The 17,605-nt window shown below is 41.7% G+C and overlaps 1 protein-coding gene and 1 long non-coding RNA gene across 4 annotated transcripts in view; one reads left to right on the forward strand and one right to left on the reverse strand.

Moving 5' to 3' along the window:
• The window catches only part of CCDC169 (coiled-coil domain containing 169), a 31,680-nt gene extending 22,238 nt beyond the window's left edge, over positions 1–9,442 (forward strand). For all 3 annotated transcript variants that reach the window (XM_083800725.1, XM_083800727.1, XM_083800726.1), the window contains exons 7-8: positions 1,916–1,992; positions 6,033–9,442. In XM_083800725.1, coding sequence (XP_083656851.1) covers positions 1,916–1,992; positions 6,033–6,135 — 180 coding nt within the window. In that variant the 3' untranslated portion in view covers positions 6,136–9,442. The remainder of the gene's footprint in view (positions 1–1,915; positions 1,993–6,032) is intronic.
• Positions 9,443–11,197: 1,755 nt separating this feature from the next.
• LOC310882367 lies at positions 11,198–13,920 on the reverse strand. The gene is made up of 3 exons (XR_014572910.1): positions 13,795–13,920; positions 13,310–13,401; positions 11,198–13,221 (listed from the first exon to the last, which is right to left on the reverse strand). It is a non-coding gene; the product is annotated as an uncharacterized lncRNA (long non-coding RNA).
• Between the last annotated feature and the right edge of the window lie 3,685 nt (positions 13,921–17,605).

The following is a 17,605-nucleotide window of genomic DNA, read 5'->3' on the forward strand; positions in this document are numbered from 1 at the left end:
TTGTTAGGCCTCTTTTCCTCATTATTTCATTATTTTTGTGCTTTTCTATAGCTCACATAAAAAAAAAAGAAGGAAGTTTTACTGGATACAAATTCCCAGATACTTTTTCTTATTTACCTTTTTATTATCATGTGCTTGTCTGCGTTTTTTACAAAATAAATGAATTGTCTGAATGCTTTTGTTGTTTGTGTTGGCCGGATCCATAAGTGTATAGTCATTTTAAAATAATATTTTTAAAATAAGTTGAAGACTTCACCAACTTTAGGACTCGTGCTAGAGGCAGTGATGGTTTGTGGTGTTTTCTAGTTTGCACTTTTTCTTTTGTTCCAAACTGAAAAGATGTTGATTTGGGATTCGTACTCCACAAATCCCAAAGCACTTTCTGGTGGTATTCAGAAATTTGAGAAGTAGTCAAAGAAGAACAATAATAAATCTTTAAAGAGCCATTCTCTCTGGCCAGATTTTTATCACAAACTTTTACTATCATAGACCAGTCTGACTTGTGATTGGGATTTCTTTGAGGAAAAAGATCAGAATTATAGATAGGTACAGCTGGAAAGCTCTGTGTGCAGCTAGGGCTCATTTTAGTGGGATAGGCATGGAGTAAGTTGTTCTGGCAAAAACAGTGCTGTGAACAGTAACCATATGCACTGACACTCCATATTCATAGAAATAATAAAAGAACAACTGTGAAGGCAGTCAACACGTAGTTCTTACCTGATGATCTTGTCACAGAATCACTGCTCAGAAAGGTGGTAAATTACACTAGCCGTCACCTTTACTAGAGTTCCTGAAGTGAAGAAAAAACACAACACCTTGCCTTCAAGAAGTTAAATCTATGCAGATCCTATTCTTTTTTATGTATGGAAAACTCTACTTCAGTTGCTGACTTTGGTATGACTGGGTCAGGAATACTTGCCTAATGCATTATATAGGTGGAAGCATAGCAGAAACCATTGTCCTATAATCAGTGAGACATGCTTCTTTTCAGTGCTAATATTTTTTCTCATAACTGCAGGATGTTTTCACACATCTCGTAAAATGTAATGTTTAAATAATCCAGACCTTGAATCTTCTTTAGGTAGCTCCAAAATCTAGTCCTAGGCTTTCAAAAGTCTTCACTGGCCTGGTGTAGCTGGCACATGGTATGTCATGATTATCATGCATTTATTGTATGTTCCTGGTGGAGCTGTTTTAAAGAGGCTGAGAAAATTGCATTCACTCGTACTAGACACCCAAGTGTACATGGAAGCCAGACAAGCCCTACACCTGCTGCATTTTCTGTTTTTCTGACCGTGGCATAGCTGAACCTCTGAGAGGTAGTTCTAGTAAAGGCAGCTGGAAAATCAGCAAGCGCTGGGTGAGGAGGAAACACCATGAGCTAAGGAGCAGCAGAAGCAACTGATTTAACCCTGCTCATATTCTGTTAAATGCAATTCCAAGGGTGACAACTGTTGTTTTCAGCACGTCCGGTAATGTTGTCATGACCTTCGCAGTGTGCAGAGATTTCCATGCTGTGCTGTTTTTCAAGTAGTACCTGTTCTTAATTAATACTTTAATCATTCGAAAGTACAACTAAGTCACTATAATTTAGTACATTTTGTATCCCATTCAGAAAAGTATGTTAGAAACATAGTGCTTCTTTATTGAGAATATGGAGTTCAAGGCGGTATGACCAAAAATATGCTCATTTTAAATTACATAGTTTCTGATTATCCAGATACTTTTGTGTGGCAAGGAATTTTGGCATGTGCTCAGTTCCCCAAAATCAACAAGGCATTGGTCTAATATGTGCTTAAAGTACTTTGAGGCAGTAAGACTAGAATTGGTCAAAGTCAGTTTCAAAATATTTGACTGTATTAACTGTGATTGTGATTAGGATTTAACTTGTTTTGTAAAACTTTGACTATTGCAGACTTCATCTACACTTGCAATTGTTGAAAGGCAAAAAACAGATGCTCTGACAGGCCAGGGAGAAAACCAGATACTGAGGTAAATTTATTGATATTCCCTCTTTTTCTGGTGCAGCTCTCTGTTCATGTTAAATATCACTAAACATAATTCTAATGATAAAATAATAATCGTAACATCATTTTTGATACTGCTTTTCATTCTGCCTTATTTAATACTAAGTATGTTACATGATTGAAAATATATATATTTAAGTGGCCTTTTTGAAATCTAGCAATCTCTCTGATGTTCTTCCCTTTCAACCTCTACTAAAAAGGGCTAATTTTTTTTCTGTATTACTTGCAAGACGGGGGACAGCAAGTGTACTCTTTAGTCCATTAAGAGTAATTCAATTAAATAATTGCCTAGCTTGGTGCTTTTTAGTCAGTAGAGACTGTAAGGCTTTTTAGGATGATAATGTGAGTGATTTTAGTTGGCAACATAAAAAGGTTTAATTGTTCAATAGATTTCTGTTTAGTTATATGGGTTAGAAATTTAAATGTGAGATGAGCCCACCTGTTCTGAGCTGTAGAGAAATAAAATTAATTTCTGATTGTAGTGCTTCTGAGAATGCTTGAAATCAGAGGAAATTTATTTTTTAACTTAACAGAAACTATTAAGAATATAAAGTATGAAGAATATAGGGAATCACATCGGAAGTGTGTTGAATCCAGTATCCTGCCTCCAGTCACCATAAGGAGATGCTTACAAAAGTGTGTAAAATCAGGGCAGGCAGATGAAATATTTGCTTTTGGAACTCTCCCAAACATTTTCTGTTTGAAGACTTCCTGAGCTAATACGGTTTCTATGTATTTAGCATCTCACAATAAATACTGTTCCATGAACCCACTTACCTATATCATTAATACTAGCATCCACAATACATACTGAGAGCATCTAAAAATGTGATGTGTAAATTATAAGCATGAAATTGTGAACGCGTATTTGCTTACCTGCTTTATCCTTTCATTGTCTGGAAGCACAGAATAACAGGATTTCAAATTGGAACAGTGGATTTTCATGCTCGAGAGGAGGATTTTAGTAGAATATGAATTAACATAGTGCAATATGAATTAATGTATCTAACTGAAGTTTCTCAATACAGAAAAAGCACTATGTGGGTCTGAGGTTCCCCACATATAGCCAGCATGTTGCTTCTGGACCAAGTGATGCTTATGTATTGGGATTACGTGGCAAAGTTTTGGTAGTGGCAGGAGTCTGCAGGGGTGCCCTCTGTGAGCAGAGCCCAGCAGCTGCCCCAGGTCAGATCAGAGCCAGCTCCAGCCGGCTCCAAAGGGACCCGCCGCTGGCCAGAGAAGAGCCAGGGAGTGACATTGTTTGCACCTCTGGGAGAACGTCCTTAAGAAAGAAAAACTTCTGCACAGCAGTGAGAAAATGTAGAGAGAAGCAGCCCTGCAGCCCCCAGGTCAGTGCAGCAGGAGGGCAGGAGGTGCTCCAGGCACGCAGCACAAGTTCCCCTGCGGCCTGTGGAGAGGCCCCTGGTGGAGCAGGCTGTCCCCCTGCAGCCCATGGGTCCCACATGGAGCAGATCTCCACGCTGCAGCCCGTGGAGGAGCCCGCGGACAATAAATTATATGAATCTCCCTTATGCTGAGTCTATTTTGCCCATGACAGTAATTGGTGAGCAATCTCCCTGTCCTTACCTCAACCCGTGAGCTTTTTCCATTGTATTTTCTCTCCCTTTTCTTCTGAGGAGAGGGAGTGAGAGAGCGGTTGTGATGCTTAGATGGCCATTGGTGTTAAACCACCACTGTTTAACATAGCCCATGTGGAAGAGGTCAGGAAATTAGAATTAGGAGAATTCATTGTCTTTGTTGGGAGATTAAATATCACCCAGATATTGAGTTTGGCTTACCACTAAGCTGTAATTATGTTGGGGGTTTAATTATTTTAGTATACCATTGCTTACCCTGAAATTATATGACAGTGGGTATCTCTAATTTTCTTTATATCAAACAAAAGAAAATAAGGTGATTGCTGGTCTCACAGGATGCATGTTGTAACCAAATACCCATCTTCCATCCACTTTCTCTAAGAGGTTTTTTTCTTTTAATTTCAAAATACTTTACACACACTCATCTTTTAAGTTGTCCCTAGTAGTGAAGGATCTAGTTCGCAGAACATTGCCTTCTATGACCAGTGACTTAGAACTATCATCTCTATCTTTGGTCTTAGTATACAACACAGATACAAGAATGGGGGTTTGGCCTCATTTGTATTTTAAGCGCTAGATACAGGTAAATGCCCCTTGATCATCACAATGTTATTACAGTCAGTGTTATATTATTCCTCTTTAATTATGTTTTGATTTACTGCCTGAAGGTTGTTCATTCAAGCTGACATTAATGAGAAATAACTTCATTCAAATAAGAGAAAATAGGTGTGATTGAAAATAAACTGTTCTTGAGAATAATTTGATTTTTTTTTCTGTCCAGAGCTCTTCTGTTAGCCTTTCAGAAAACACCTGCTTTCATTGGATTTCAAACCATACTAAGAAACAATGTTTAATGTTTGTTTTAACTCTAGGTATAGATACGGAAATCCCAATCCATAGATTAAAACAACACTGTAATATTTTTTCAAATTAATTGTGAACACTAATTGTTGATGCATTCTGTCCCCTGGCCATCCAAATACAGAATGCAAGCTTGACAGAGGTCATTTTTTATGGTATTGCACAGTACACCAAAAAAATAGATGAGATGGCAACTGGGAAAAAAACATGGATGTCTTGATGACTTATGTGTGTGATGTAGTCTGAGCAGCCAATTTAATGTCATCCTGAGCCCGTACTGTTACACTGAGGCATATTGCAGGGCCTTTAGCTGAGTTCCAGCACTGCCCTGGCTGCAACTGCCTGGCTTCTGGTTTGCAGCTGGCGTAAGTCCAGCTGGTTCTCAGCGGAAAGAGGTTTTGCTGCATGCAGAATTCCACACAGACATATGCTTGGTACAGCTCTGCAGTGGTTTTTTTTTTTTTTGACTTTGCGTAATCAATTGGTCCGAGTCTGAATCATCACTTGATTGTTCAGCAAACCGGAGCCTTGGGTTCTGGTCTGCCAAGCTCTGAATCTTGCAGCTCCATATCTCTATGGGGCCAGCTCTCCCTTCAAGACCATGGCTGCTTGTAAGAGCTGGAACAAAAGAAGCGTCGGTCTCAAGAAAAGTAGGGAGCCTTAGGGACATCTTAGTTGGCTGTTTGCCCAGAAATTTGAAACTTGCACAGTTTGTGTCATCACGACTTCTACCACATAACAAAACATTTCTGTGGCTATCATCATGAATATAAAGACCTGGTGGCATGATGTGTTTTCCTTCCGAATGCCTATTACGTGAGAGAGACGCTGAATCCCTGTATATTGCCATCGGAGTATACGAAGTACTCACTGTGTGTCTGCTTCAGTGATGAGCAGGGAGAGAAACAAAGATGCTTTGTGTAAGCGTAGAGATGCATGCTGCTCGGTCATGAGAACGAGCCTTCCAGTTTGTGGAATCGCCATTTCCCCCCTGGAGATGTGCTTACATTCCCACTGAATTCTCTTAGATCAAGATGAGAACATCCCTGGTAGGTTTCACATAGGTGGCGTATGTGTCTCTGATGAGCACCGCTTCAGAAGTTTGCTACCAGCAGTTCACATGTATGATCGTGGGCTCGAGAGAATGGCCCACAGGCTGAAACACCTGCGGAGAACTGTGACTGCATCTGCACGGAGGGGTTTTCCATTTCTTGATGGGGATTGTGTAACTGATGAAAATGGCTCCTTAGCCAGCTAGCTTTGTCTTTGTGCAAATGTTTAGTATTCTGTTCGTGTTCTTCAAACGCCATCATTCGGATAACAGGAAGTAGTCAGGAATCATGAGATGAGGATTGGTTTAGAATGCAGAATAATTAAATGCTCTGCTAGCCCTCAAACCTAGAAATATGCTTGTTTTTTCCCCTCTCAGGGTTATTAATTCACCATAATAATCAGTTATGCTAATATAATAAGCATGCAAATTTCTAGCAGTAAAGCTTGCAGCAAGTGTGACATTTGACAGCTAACTTCACCCATTTTATTTCAGAGGGAGATGCAGCATTCCACGAAACCTGAAGATGGTTAATCCCCAAAAAGGACTGATTAAAAAGACTGTAGGAGTGAAGCAGCTTCCAAAACTAAATCACTGATTTAATATACATGCAAAGAATTCCAATCACGTTTCTTCTTCTTCTTTTTATTTTCTTTTTATTGAAAATTTCTAAATTCAAAATGAATGTATTTGTGCCGCATTATACCGAGCCCAGACCAGCACATCTTCTTGGCAGCCTTAGTGTAAGTGTTCCTCTTTGCCTGATGGAATTGTTCTTCTAGTTGCCATCCTTGTTCTGGTGAGCTCTGACCTTTTCCATTCTGGTTCTCATCAGTGATTCTGGGCATCAGGGAATTGGGAGCCTTGGAGGACATTTCATTTGTTTATATCCAACGTAGATCCTTGAACTCCGACTGCACAATAACTTGAAAATAAATAAGCCTTTAACATTTTTGACCTCTCAACCAAGAAGAAAAAAAAAGGCAGTGATTTAATCTGAAATGTAATCTCTCTACCCAAATAGTGAATCTCAGAGAAAATTCCATCCGAGGGCATCCCCCCTTGGTGTAGCAGCAAAGACAGCCTCTCAGGTAGCTTGGTATTGGTACAGCTGAACGCACCTTTCATTTGGCTTTTAAAAAGACCAACACAAAGTTTATTATCCAGTCTGATTTCTTACATGACACCGTACAGGAGAGTTCTTTTACAATATCAAATTGTTTTTTGTTCCATGAACTTTACTGCTCCAACAGAGAGATGAAACACCTCCAAATTTAACTTTTTAAAAAGCTGGCATGCCATAGATCCCATGTTTACCACTACCTTTCCTTTGCATGGTTTAGAAGCATGCCTCCATGTCCAGATCTTTAGGCACTAGTTATGGGGGGAAATGAAAGAAAAAATGAACATTTTTTTATTAAGGATTCTTTAGAGCCTATCTTGTGGAGGGCTGTTCCTTTTAAACACTACATACACTTTATGTTTCCTGATATGCTATGTTGCTAAATGGGAATTTGAATTCTCAGATTAATTTTTGTATCCACAGCCTGGGTTCCATCAAAATCTCTCTGTATTCTTCAGTGGCACTGGTCCATGTATTTTTAGGGTCCATAATATTGCCAGTCTTTAAAGTTGATCTCTTCAATGAACAGTAGGACTACATTGAATTTTCATTGTTAAGCATACAAGTATTGTTGCAGTTTCATTACCTACAACATTTTAGTCATTAAATTTTGACAGAATTTTTTTAAGTGGCAACAGAAAAAAAATGTTTTGATAATGAAACTCCAAGCCTCTGGGTTACATCTTAAAAGCTCTTGGCAGAGCAAATGTGATTGATTGACTGCCCTTTATTATTTTAAGAGCATCCCTAGCACTTTGCAATACCTAGTAAGGCTTTTTGCCTCTTTAAGAGCAGTACAAATAGTTCCTTATTACTGGCAGCATTAAAGTGAGGCTGTAATTAAACTCTTACAAAAAGATCAATGATGTCATCCTAAAACGCAGAGAGAGAAGACCTGCAGTATTGTGCAGCATATTCAGTATGCAAACCTCATGTATTCTCTTACACAGGGTGGGATGTATTACAGATATTTCTAATGTTACTATGATGCACCTGGTATCATTCTTTCTTTAGCAGGCTGGTCGGCATAGCACAGCTGATTAGGGTAGCACTCTTCCGTTCCTGTTTTTTACATGGAAAGTTTCCAAATTCTGATTGTGCTGGCATTTGTCCTTGCGGAGAAGGAGACGGAAAAAAATCACCATAATAGTTGTGTTGGCACAAAAGACAAGGGACATCTGCAGTAGTGAAGAATATCCAGTTCTTGGATTCATGCAGCAAACGTTTATTACTGCTCCCTCTGAATCAAATGTTAGTCAATGCATTCAACTTCAGGCCCTGTAACACCTCAAAAAGACTGAAAACTTTGTGCAAGCATGGCAGAACAGCATCTGTTCAAAGCAGGAGACTTGATCACTTCCCTCATTGGTTGTCCTTACTAAGGTAACAGTTTTGAAGCCTATAAAGAGACTTTTATTGGTACAGTTGGTGCAGTAATGACCTGAGGAGAGGAGCAGACTGTGTCTCTCTTAGTCCCTGTTTCAGCTTGCCAGGATCAAGCTCAGGATTTGAAACTCAGCAGTATGATAATTAAGCCCTGAAACATGTGTTTCACCATTCTAATTACATGTCCAGCTGTAGCATTTGCTTTGCAAATGGTTATAGTTCTCTACTAATACTGTTTAAATTGGCATTTCATTCTCCTCATGTCTTTCTGAAAATAAGGGCATGCTGATGACTAAGTTTGTTGAGTCGAGTTTCTTTGCAACAGCAAAAAGGTAGTTCTTGGTTTCAAAAGAAAACTATGAATTTTGGTTTCAAAAGAAATACAAGAACTTTGGTGAAAACCGATAATTTCTTTGGTGTTATTTCTTTGGACCTAAATAAAACTTTGTTAGTTTTTTTGTTTGTTTCTTGGTTGGTTAGTTGGTTTTTGGTTTGAGTTGGGTCGGGTTTTTTTGGGGGGTAGACAGGTGTTTGAAATCCCTGGATTTGTCTTGTGTGGACTTTTCTCACTCTTATACTCTACTGTGAAATGATTCGTGTTTACATTTGCAGCAATGAACACTTGCATGTCTTTATGCATCTTCTATATGAAATGTTTCAGTGCATTTAAGAGTCATTAATCCTTCGATACACAGTACGTACTATTATTCTCATTTTAGGCCCAGAAGACTAAATCAAGAGCTAGGTTTATTTAAACTAGAGATGGGAGCATGGTCTGTTTTTCCCCTGTTTTCGTGACGGGGTGACCTTTTTCAGTTTTGTTAAGCCATTGTAAGGTAAATTTTATCTCCTACAGTTTTTCTGTGTAGCCTATTCTAAACAGTGGATGAAGACAAAAACAGGAAATTGAATTGCTGATAGTTGTGGTCAGTGAGTGAATGGAACTAAATGCCAGAGGAAGGCAGGATTAGAACTGAAGGTTTGAATCTGGCCAAACTTCTTCCTGCGGTACAGAATGTAATTGGGATTTCAGATGGATTGGTTGTAGTGTGAGTGTCCATAATCAATGGACCAGGAAATTTGATCTCCTAACTCTTGGGACTTGAGAACACGCTTCCCTTACATGGTTACTCATGTAACTCCACCAATTTCAGACAAGTCATGACATTGAGGTAACTATGGCATTTATAGTACTTAACCCTATTGTTGCTGGAAAATATGAATTAAAAGAATAAAATTCTGCTAAGCAAACATGATTTTCTGAACTACCACTACTGTTGGTTTTTTTTAATTCTCGTGATGTAGAGGGTATTGAGTCATGATTTTTCTTTTTAATAAATCAATATAGCAACACTGTATTCCTCTATGGCAGAATAAAATTAAAATGTTTACTGGATAGACATTGAATGTGTGGCTAATTATTAAGTAATTAGACAGCAGAACCATAGACTCCAGAGAACTTGGGTGATGGGTTTCCTCATATTCCAGATATTATTAACACAATAGAAGAGATATTTCATTGCTTAAATGCTTTGTTTAATGGGTTCCCCATGTAAATAACTGACTAGGTGGCACAGTTCACAGCTTCCCTGATTGCTATGATACTCCGTTTCCACTGGCAAAGGTGAGATGCATATTTTACTCTCAATACATTTCCAGTAGTGGAAGATGCTGCACGGACATCTTTAGAAATGTGATACGGACACAGCAAACAATGAATAAATGAGTCTGTGTGCTGTTGAGCTTCTGCTGTTGCTGCCAGCCTGGTGTCAAACACAAACAGTAATTTGAAATAACTGGTTGGAAGCAGAAGTAAACTGCATGGATGAAAATCACATCTAATTGCAACAGCTTTATCTCTTTACATGGAGGCGTCATACTAATGGCAGACATCTCCAGGCGATATAATGAGGCTTTTCCAAGGTGGCAGTATGTTGTTTAACTTGGTAGATGATTTTAACCCTCTCTTCCAAAGACACAAACATTGCATGTGCTTCCTTATAGGCTACAGCGTGGAACACAGTTCTCCAGGACTGCACTCATCTCATCTGTCCCCTGAGCTACTGACTGGGAACCAACTAGAGCCCAAATGGGTATTTCATTTCTGCAGGAGCAGCATGCAGATGGGAGCAGGCTTTCCCTGTGGTTCTGTGTGCATGCTGATGTGTCGCTCCGCACAGGGGCTCACCAGGATGCCCTGAGAGGGCAGAAACCAACAACAGCTGAACTATTGGAATGGTTTTAACCTCTGAATCCATCCTGGGGGCTGCCTGTCACACAGGTGGCTTCCACAGCGCTTGTCCTCCATGTGGCAGCACCCACGCAGACTTGTCAAGGCTCCACAAGTTTTCTCATGGAGCAGAATCAGGGTGTATTTTGTGTCCTCTGGCTGGCAGAACAGGCAACAGCTAGCTGGCCTAGCTGTACCCGTGGCATTACCTTACAGAAATTTCCCATGGTAGTAACATGGCACGGAGTTGCAGCTCTGCCCAACCACAGCACAGAGCTGAGGGCCGGGAAGCACAGTAGTCTGCTGCCCTTTTGAGGCATGATCAACTGATGCTGATCAACTGCTTGTGCTTGGGCTACCTGGGCAGTTTCTAACTCAGAGGTAGAGCTGGGCTTCCAGGTGGAGGTAATGCAGTTTCTGCAGTGCTCTTGTGCCATGACCTGGCCCACGTTTGAGAGTCTCCACTACCCCGTCGGGATTTGATATCAGTGAATTCCCTGGTGCTGTCTTCTCTGATGTACGCAGCTTCATTCCCAGGCTGGTGAAGTTCCTACACTCTGGCTTCCACGCATCTGCCTCACCCCTTCCCCTGTTGCCTGGGACAAGGCGAACCCTGCTTCAGCAACCCACCTCTGAAGTGGGGAGAACCGTATGCTTCTGGTGCTGAAAAGCGACATGAAGATAAACACAGCAATGCTGGAAGGAAAGCAGCTGGTAAAAGCACAATGAGCCCAAACAAGCCTAACCTAAATCAAACGGGTTTTCTTTTGTCTTACGGTGAAGGATAATACCACAGCTGTGTTGGTGCAGACCCTTAACAGCTGTGTCTGCTGCATTTTACTGAAAAAAAATATTATCAGTCATGTCGGGGTATTGCCCAATGGATGCAGCTCAGCAGCATCACTCCAGTTGTCAAAGGAAAAAATGTGAGCCATGAAAACAGAAGGACCCCTGGTAAGGTGTGGCTGAGCACATGCTGCGCTCCCCCAGCGCACTGGACCACAGGCACTGCTCCCGGCAGCTGTCAGAGCCCTCCTCAGCACTAGCAAGTGGCCGGTGGGGAATCTGCTCAGGAATGGCGTGGTTTAACCGAGCAACGCAGGCTGGGGAGCAGGGAAGTCATGCACAGCTGAAGGGTTATTTTGGGGGAAGGATGAAGTAACAAGGGTGTGCCCTCTTGACTCATCCTGTGCTGATTAGGAATAGGACAGTGATATGTTTTGGGGAAAAAAAAAAAAAAAGGAGGAAATAAAAGCATGGGACTCTGTCCAAGACTAGTGCTTAGAAGCCGTACATCTACATCTGAGCTAATCACCATCTGCTCCATGTGTAGTCAATGGAAGGAAATTGACACCTTCATCAGTGAACAGTTCCTCTCATTCTAACAAAGATTAGAATGGATCAGATGACTTTCCTGTGGATTTTTCTCTACTGACTGGAAAGGAAATCTAGGCTGACAAATCCAGAATAAGCTGTCTAACATGTAGCTAGGTAGGTTGAATCCTGTTCTTGAAAACATCTTTATTTTTCTTGGTCTGGTTAGGGAGAGTGACACCCAACATCAGTAGAGATGTTGAGGCAAGAATAAAAACCTTGCTGCAATCCGACTCCCCTTTGTGTTGATCCTTTCTTCATGCAACATCCCAGCACACAACAGAAGACCTGTTCTTAAGCACTGTATTTACAAGGCACACTGATCTATTCTCATGTTTCATCCGCACTTACAAGGACAAATTACCTTTTTTTTTTTTCTTCTTCCTTTTGAAGAGATTTGGCAAGCTGCATGCTCTTTTGAAATCAAAACAACAAGCTGCTGCATTATTCTAAAAAGCCCTCTCTAAAGCCTGTGTAACTCCAATATACAGGTGGGAAAATATAGCCCATAGATCAATTTGCTACAGACCTCAGAAGAAACCTGATGCAATCATCTGGTAGGAATCAATAATGTAGAGATCAATACTTTTTTGTGTGTTCCTGTCTCTTAAAAAGCTGAGCTAGGAATTTACTAATGACAAGTCAAATTATTGCCTGGGCAAATTTGTTCTTGGAGGATTAAAGTAGTTTGCAAGTCCTGCCAGGCCTGCAATGGCTGACAGCATAACTTCATTAGTACAATGTATTTCTAGGCCAAGGATAATTTGTCCAAATACACTTAAAATGTTTGGATTAAGTCATCTGCCACCAGAAATCATTTGTTTCTTTCTCAGGCCAAGTCTTTTGTCTCTCACTGGCACTTGAGGACAAGTGCTGCTCCTGTGCTGTTGCATACAAAATCGCAGAACCACAGGCTGGCTGAGGCTGGCAGGGCCCCCTGGGGGCCCCTGGTGCCACCCCTGCCCAAGCAGGGACACCCAGAGCAGGCTGCCCAGGACCACGTCCAGGCGGCTTCTGGAGATCCCCAAGGAGGAGACCCCACAGCCTCTCTGGGCAGCCTGTGCCAGGGCTCCGTCACCCGCCCAGCACAGAAGTGCTGCCTGGTGCTCAGAGGGAGCCTCCTGGGTGCCCGGCTGTGCCCATGGCCTCCTGTCCTGGCACTGGGCACCGCTGAGCAGAGCCTGGCCCCGTCCTCTCTGCACCCTCCCTTCAGGGATTTAGGGACATGGATGAGATCCCCCTGAGCCTCCTCTTCTCAGGCTGAAAGCCTTTCTTCTCAGGAGAGGTGCTCCAGTCCCCTCATCATCTTCATGGCCATTTGTTGGACTGTCTCCAGTATGCCCATATCTCTCCTGTACTGGGGAGCCCAGAACCAGGCGCACTTCTCCAGGTGTGTCTCACCACCGCTGTGGACAGGGGAAGAATCACCTCCTTCAGCTGCTGCCAGTGCTTCGCACGATGCAGCCCATGACACAGTCAGTCTTCCTTGCAGCAAGGGCAAATGAGGAAAGGGGACGGTAAGAACGGACTGAAAAACCACACATTTGTGCCATCTTCCACACTCTGGACATCTGCAATGAAACACCAAGTTTATAAAATTATTGTGTCATGCTTTGCTCATTGCTGTCTTGGCTAATGTTTCCCATTTTTTATGAATACCTCTTCAAGGGCTAGTTTTTCTGAATGTACACCACAGACACGCAAAACTGGGTAAGTAATGTAACTCTGGAGAATCCATGTCAACATAATGCCTGCCAGAAGCAGAAAAAAAAATACCTTCTTTCAACCCAATCACAATTAGAAGACCAAAAGTTTGTTATTACAAAACCACAGGCTAAATCGTCGGGTAGGCTTTGATGCCTCAGCCACTCCAAACTGTCTCTGACCCCAGCTACCCTCAGAAATCCTGACCACCCCCATTTGCAGGCTGACATGTAGTCTATCATCCACCGATCCATCCGCCAGGGGAGGTGCCCGATGCCTGGGGCTGGGACTGCTCTGGTGGGCCCAGCGGCCCTACACAGGCCTGGGGTGGTGGTGGGACAGGCCTGGCCGTCAGGACCTGCCCTGATGGCCCGGGTAGCCCTGCAACCCCTGTCCCCAAGGGAACCACGGGCCCTAGGGGTGCCCTGTCACCATGTCACCTGCACCATTGCCTCCACAGAGGCCCAGGAGCAAGCTCTGTGGGACCAGAGACCAGAAACATTCAGCAGCAGAGGTCACCAGCTGCTGCCAGTCCTGTCAGATTTGCTCTTGTTGATAACAATGACACAAATAACAACCCCCCAAAATGCAGGAGTGATTTACTTTAAGCACTTCAGCACCTGCTGTTGCTCATTAAGGGATTATCATGCCCCAGATTGTTACCGGCAGTCCAGTGCTTACAGTTTTAGCCTGCAGCACGTTCCTGCAAGTTACCTTCTAATGGGGGGTTCACGTTCACCTCTCCTTCTCCTGACCCCCAAGGCCTTCATGTTGAGATTTTATGCAAAAGCAACGCAGTTCGGAGGTGGGAAAATTAGGAGAAAATTCATCAGTTATATCAACATGCATGCTTTTAGTATTGGATATCAGTGTTTGACAGTATATCATGATTCGACACAGTAGGGCATTATCTGTCGTTGGCTTCACCAACACAGGCTGGTGTTTGGTGGGGGTTGTTCAGCAGTTTTCATGGCAGATATTCCAAAATCCTTGGTAAAATACCTGCCTTGCTCCTCATGGCACTCTCCCCTTCCTAGTTAATTGCTTTACTTGCTTGTTCTTCACTTCTCTGTCATCTGCAGCGCGAGCTTTCTCACAGCACTGCAAACCGATTCCTTCATCCTGTTCTCTTGAAGCTGGTCACCTGCAAGCCTGAGTCACAGCAGGGCTCAGCTGTGAGCTGCTGACCCGGTGATTTCCTGGCACCATCTGTTTCCTAAAGCCAGCTCTGGCTGCTGCTGTGCCCTGTTTGAACTCTCTGCGCTCCTCTCCCTTGTCTCACCAGCAAAATAGTAACAAGGATTTGCTTGAATTTTACTGCTTTATACAGCTCTGTGGACTACTTGTCTGGTCTGAAGGAATGAACATTTGGGAACAGTGCTCTTGGCATTTACCAAAGCAGAAAGAAGGAATGGTCTGTGCCCAAAGATCCAGAAAATGGGAAGAGGAACATGCAAACACTATAGAGGACAAACAGTACCCTGCTTCTATCCCAGCCAAAGCTCTGGGGATGTGCAAAATTAAAATTAAAAAAAAAAAAAAAAGTCAGAAAAGGGAAGCAATATCAAAATGTAAATAGAAGTTAGTTAAAACTGGCTGTATTTTCAAAATTACTCTTCACTTATTCAGGGGTAATCTATATAACTACATCCTATGATATTCTTGTGCAAACAATACCTTTATTACTATTACCTAAATAATAGATTTAAGCCATGGAAGACAAAACTGATCCATAAAAGCTTCAGCTTGAGTTATTTTGTGGGAAAATCCAGCAGTTTTATAAAAACATTGTAGTTACATATAAACATCAATTTAAAACAAGCACTGGCAAAAAGACGGGGGAGAGGAGGAAGCTTACTCTATAAAACTCTTTGAAAGGTTTACTTAAGAAATACTTTTGAGGAACTATTTTAAACCTAAATGTGTGCTTAGAGGCAAGGAGGATCATTCTGCTACAGAAGAAAAGGGGCTTGCCAAGGGCATAATTTATTTACTCAGAAAGATAAAGCTTAACAAGTTTAATGGACTGGTTGAATTTTCACATAAAGAAAATAGAGGGAGACAATGCTCTCAAGTTAAGCGGGAAGATTTGGGCATTCCTTTTAAGATTAGGAGTGTAACTGTAGCTGAGGTACTTGTCCAAAGTGTGTCAAAGAGCATTCAGTGGATTCCCAGAGAGGTTTTCAGGGGCATTTTAAAAAGAGGGTGAAAGAGAAAATAGCACAGAATGAGCTATTAAGGTTTATGTTATGAGCCAGATTTTCAAAGGACTTCACAGACTGGAGTCAAAGACTGCCTAAATGAGACAGGGCTTGAAAGTCAGGCTCCAGAAAGGGAATTCGTGGTGCTGAATCTGCCTCTGATGACCAATTTGTATCGACTGGGGAAAGTCATAAATCAGAGGTGGAGATTTGCAGCACTCAGATGCTGAATGGCAAGAAGCATAAGCCAGCCAGGCGGTAGTCCAGCTATCAGGATCAGGACGAGGAATGGTGGAGAGCTCCCATCAAATCTGCTCTATCTCATCCAAGTCAAGCAAGCGAGCTATTTCTGGGGGGAGCTTCACTTTCAGTTATTGACCACTTTGTTATGAAATGCAGCTTAACCAGAAAGTCTTTGCTGTACTCCATTTTGGATCCCTCAAAAAGCTGGGAACATTTCAGCCTTTTTATCGTTTCTCGTTAGCAGGGTTTTCTGCCATACAGAAATAAATGCATCACTGATGTCATCGCCTGTATATTGCCACATAGATGTTTTCCACAGTCATGGAAAACTGTGGGATTTGAGAAACAGAAAATATGCTGCTAGAATGTTTCAATAAAATATATATATTTTTTCTTCTTTTTAAATACCACTTCATGTTCTTAAATGTATCTGTACACAACAAATCTCAGAGTAATCACAGTCAAGTGAAATGAAAAGGTCTCCTTAATAAGGAATGTCACGGAGGTTTTTGTAACCTTTTCACCCTCTCTCTGGCCGATCAACATTTGTAACATGCACATCCCTGGGAGCGATGCTCTGCCTGGGTTCATTCTGTGTCTTTGTTGATGCCCATAAAGCATTTGTTTAAATATAGCAGGTCCGTCTCCCTCTTCTTTAACCCCTGTAACCTCCTAGCCTTAAACATAATTAATATTAAAGAGTCTGAAGTCACAATTTGGAAAATTTTAACAAAACAGGGATAGCAAAGTTATTGTCTGTGAGCTGATCAGCCAAGCTGTGGCTCTCAGGAAGGTGAAGTTTGGGCTGCTTCAGTGTGTGCAGTAGGTGTTCTCTCCAAGTATGAAACTGTTCCCCAAAAAGCCTTTTTCTTTGTGCATGTCTTGTCCTGTGATTTTAAACTAAGGCTCAGGTTAAAGGTGCTCAGGCATTAAAGGTGCCAGTCTTGTAGTTGAATGCTGAAGTTATTTTTGGGCACTTGGCTCTTAACTGGTTAGTGGAATCACAAACCTATGAAATGTAGGTGGTTTTTGAGAAAAGCTGCTTGCTCTTAGAAAAGGTAGGAAATCAAAGTCCGCCTTAAGGACATGTGGCATGTCTAGGACTGCAGCTTCCCTATAATAAGGAGACTATTTGCTATGGAAAATAAAAATGAAAATAATATTAAAAAAAAAAAGACACAACAAATAAAAATAAAAAATAAAAATAAATAAACAACACATTACCAAATACTGGTTCTCATTGTTCTAAAATTTGTATTTTTCTTTCAACAGTAAAACATGAAAAAAAAAAATGTGGAAAATACTTCACACCAAAGGTTTCTAATGGGTTTCAGTGACTCTTATTCTGAGGCTTGGTTTTGTCTTTCAATTTTCAGGGCCCAATTTCGGGTGCTGAAAGCAGTGTTTTCAGTACAAGGAACACAGGCCTTGTTTTCTTTGAGTCCCTGTCACCACCGGAGGTAACAATATTCCCAGGGCAGTAGCACCCGCTGGGAGCATACATTCAGGATGGTGGATGGAGGAGATTGGTGCTGTGTGAGAAAACCTGAGGCTGATATATGACAACACCACAAAAATCTGCAGGGCTTGTAATTTTGTTGGTGGCAGCTATTTAATCAAAAGAAGACTTTCTTGGGTTTGTAATGTGAGGATTTTCTTTCTTTTTGCTGTATTGTACCTTAAACTTCCAGGGCGGTCAGCGGAAGCTGCAGGAGAGCTGCACGGCTCTGGGAGCAGCATCCCATTCATCTGGCCTGAGCTCTTGGGAAAACACTTTTGAAAGGAGAAGTGGTTCAGCTAAAAATAG

This window comes from Anser anser (assembly GCF_964211835.1).
Source record: "Anser anser genome assembly, chromosome: 1".
Classification (NCBI taxonomy): domain Eukaryota; kingdom Metazoa; phylum Chordata; class Aves; order Anseriformes; family Anatidae; genus Anser; species Anser anser.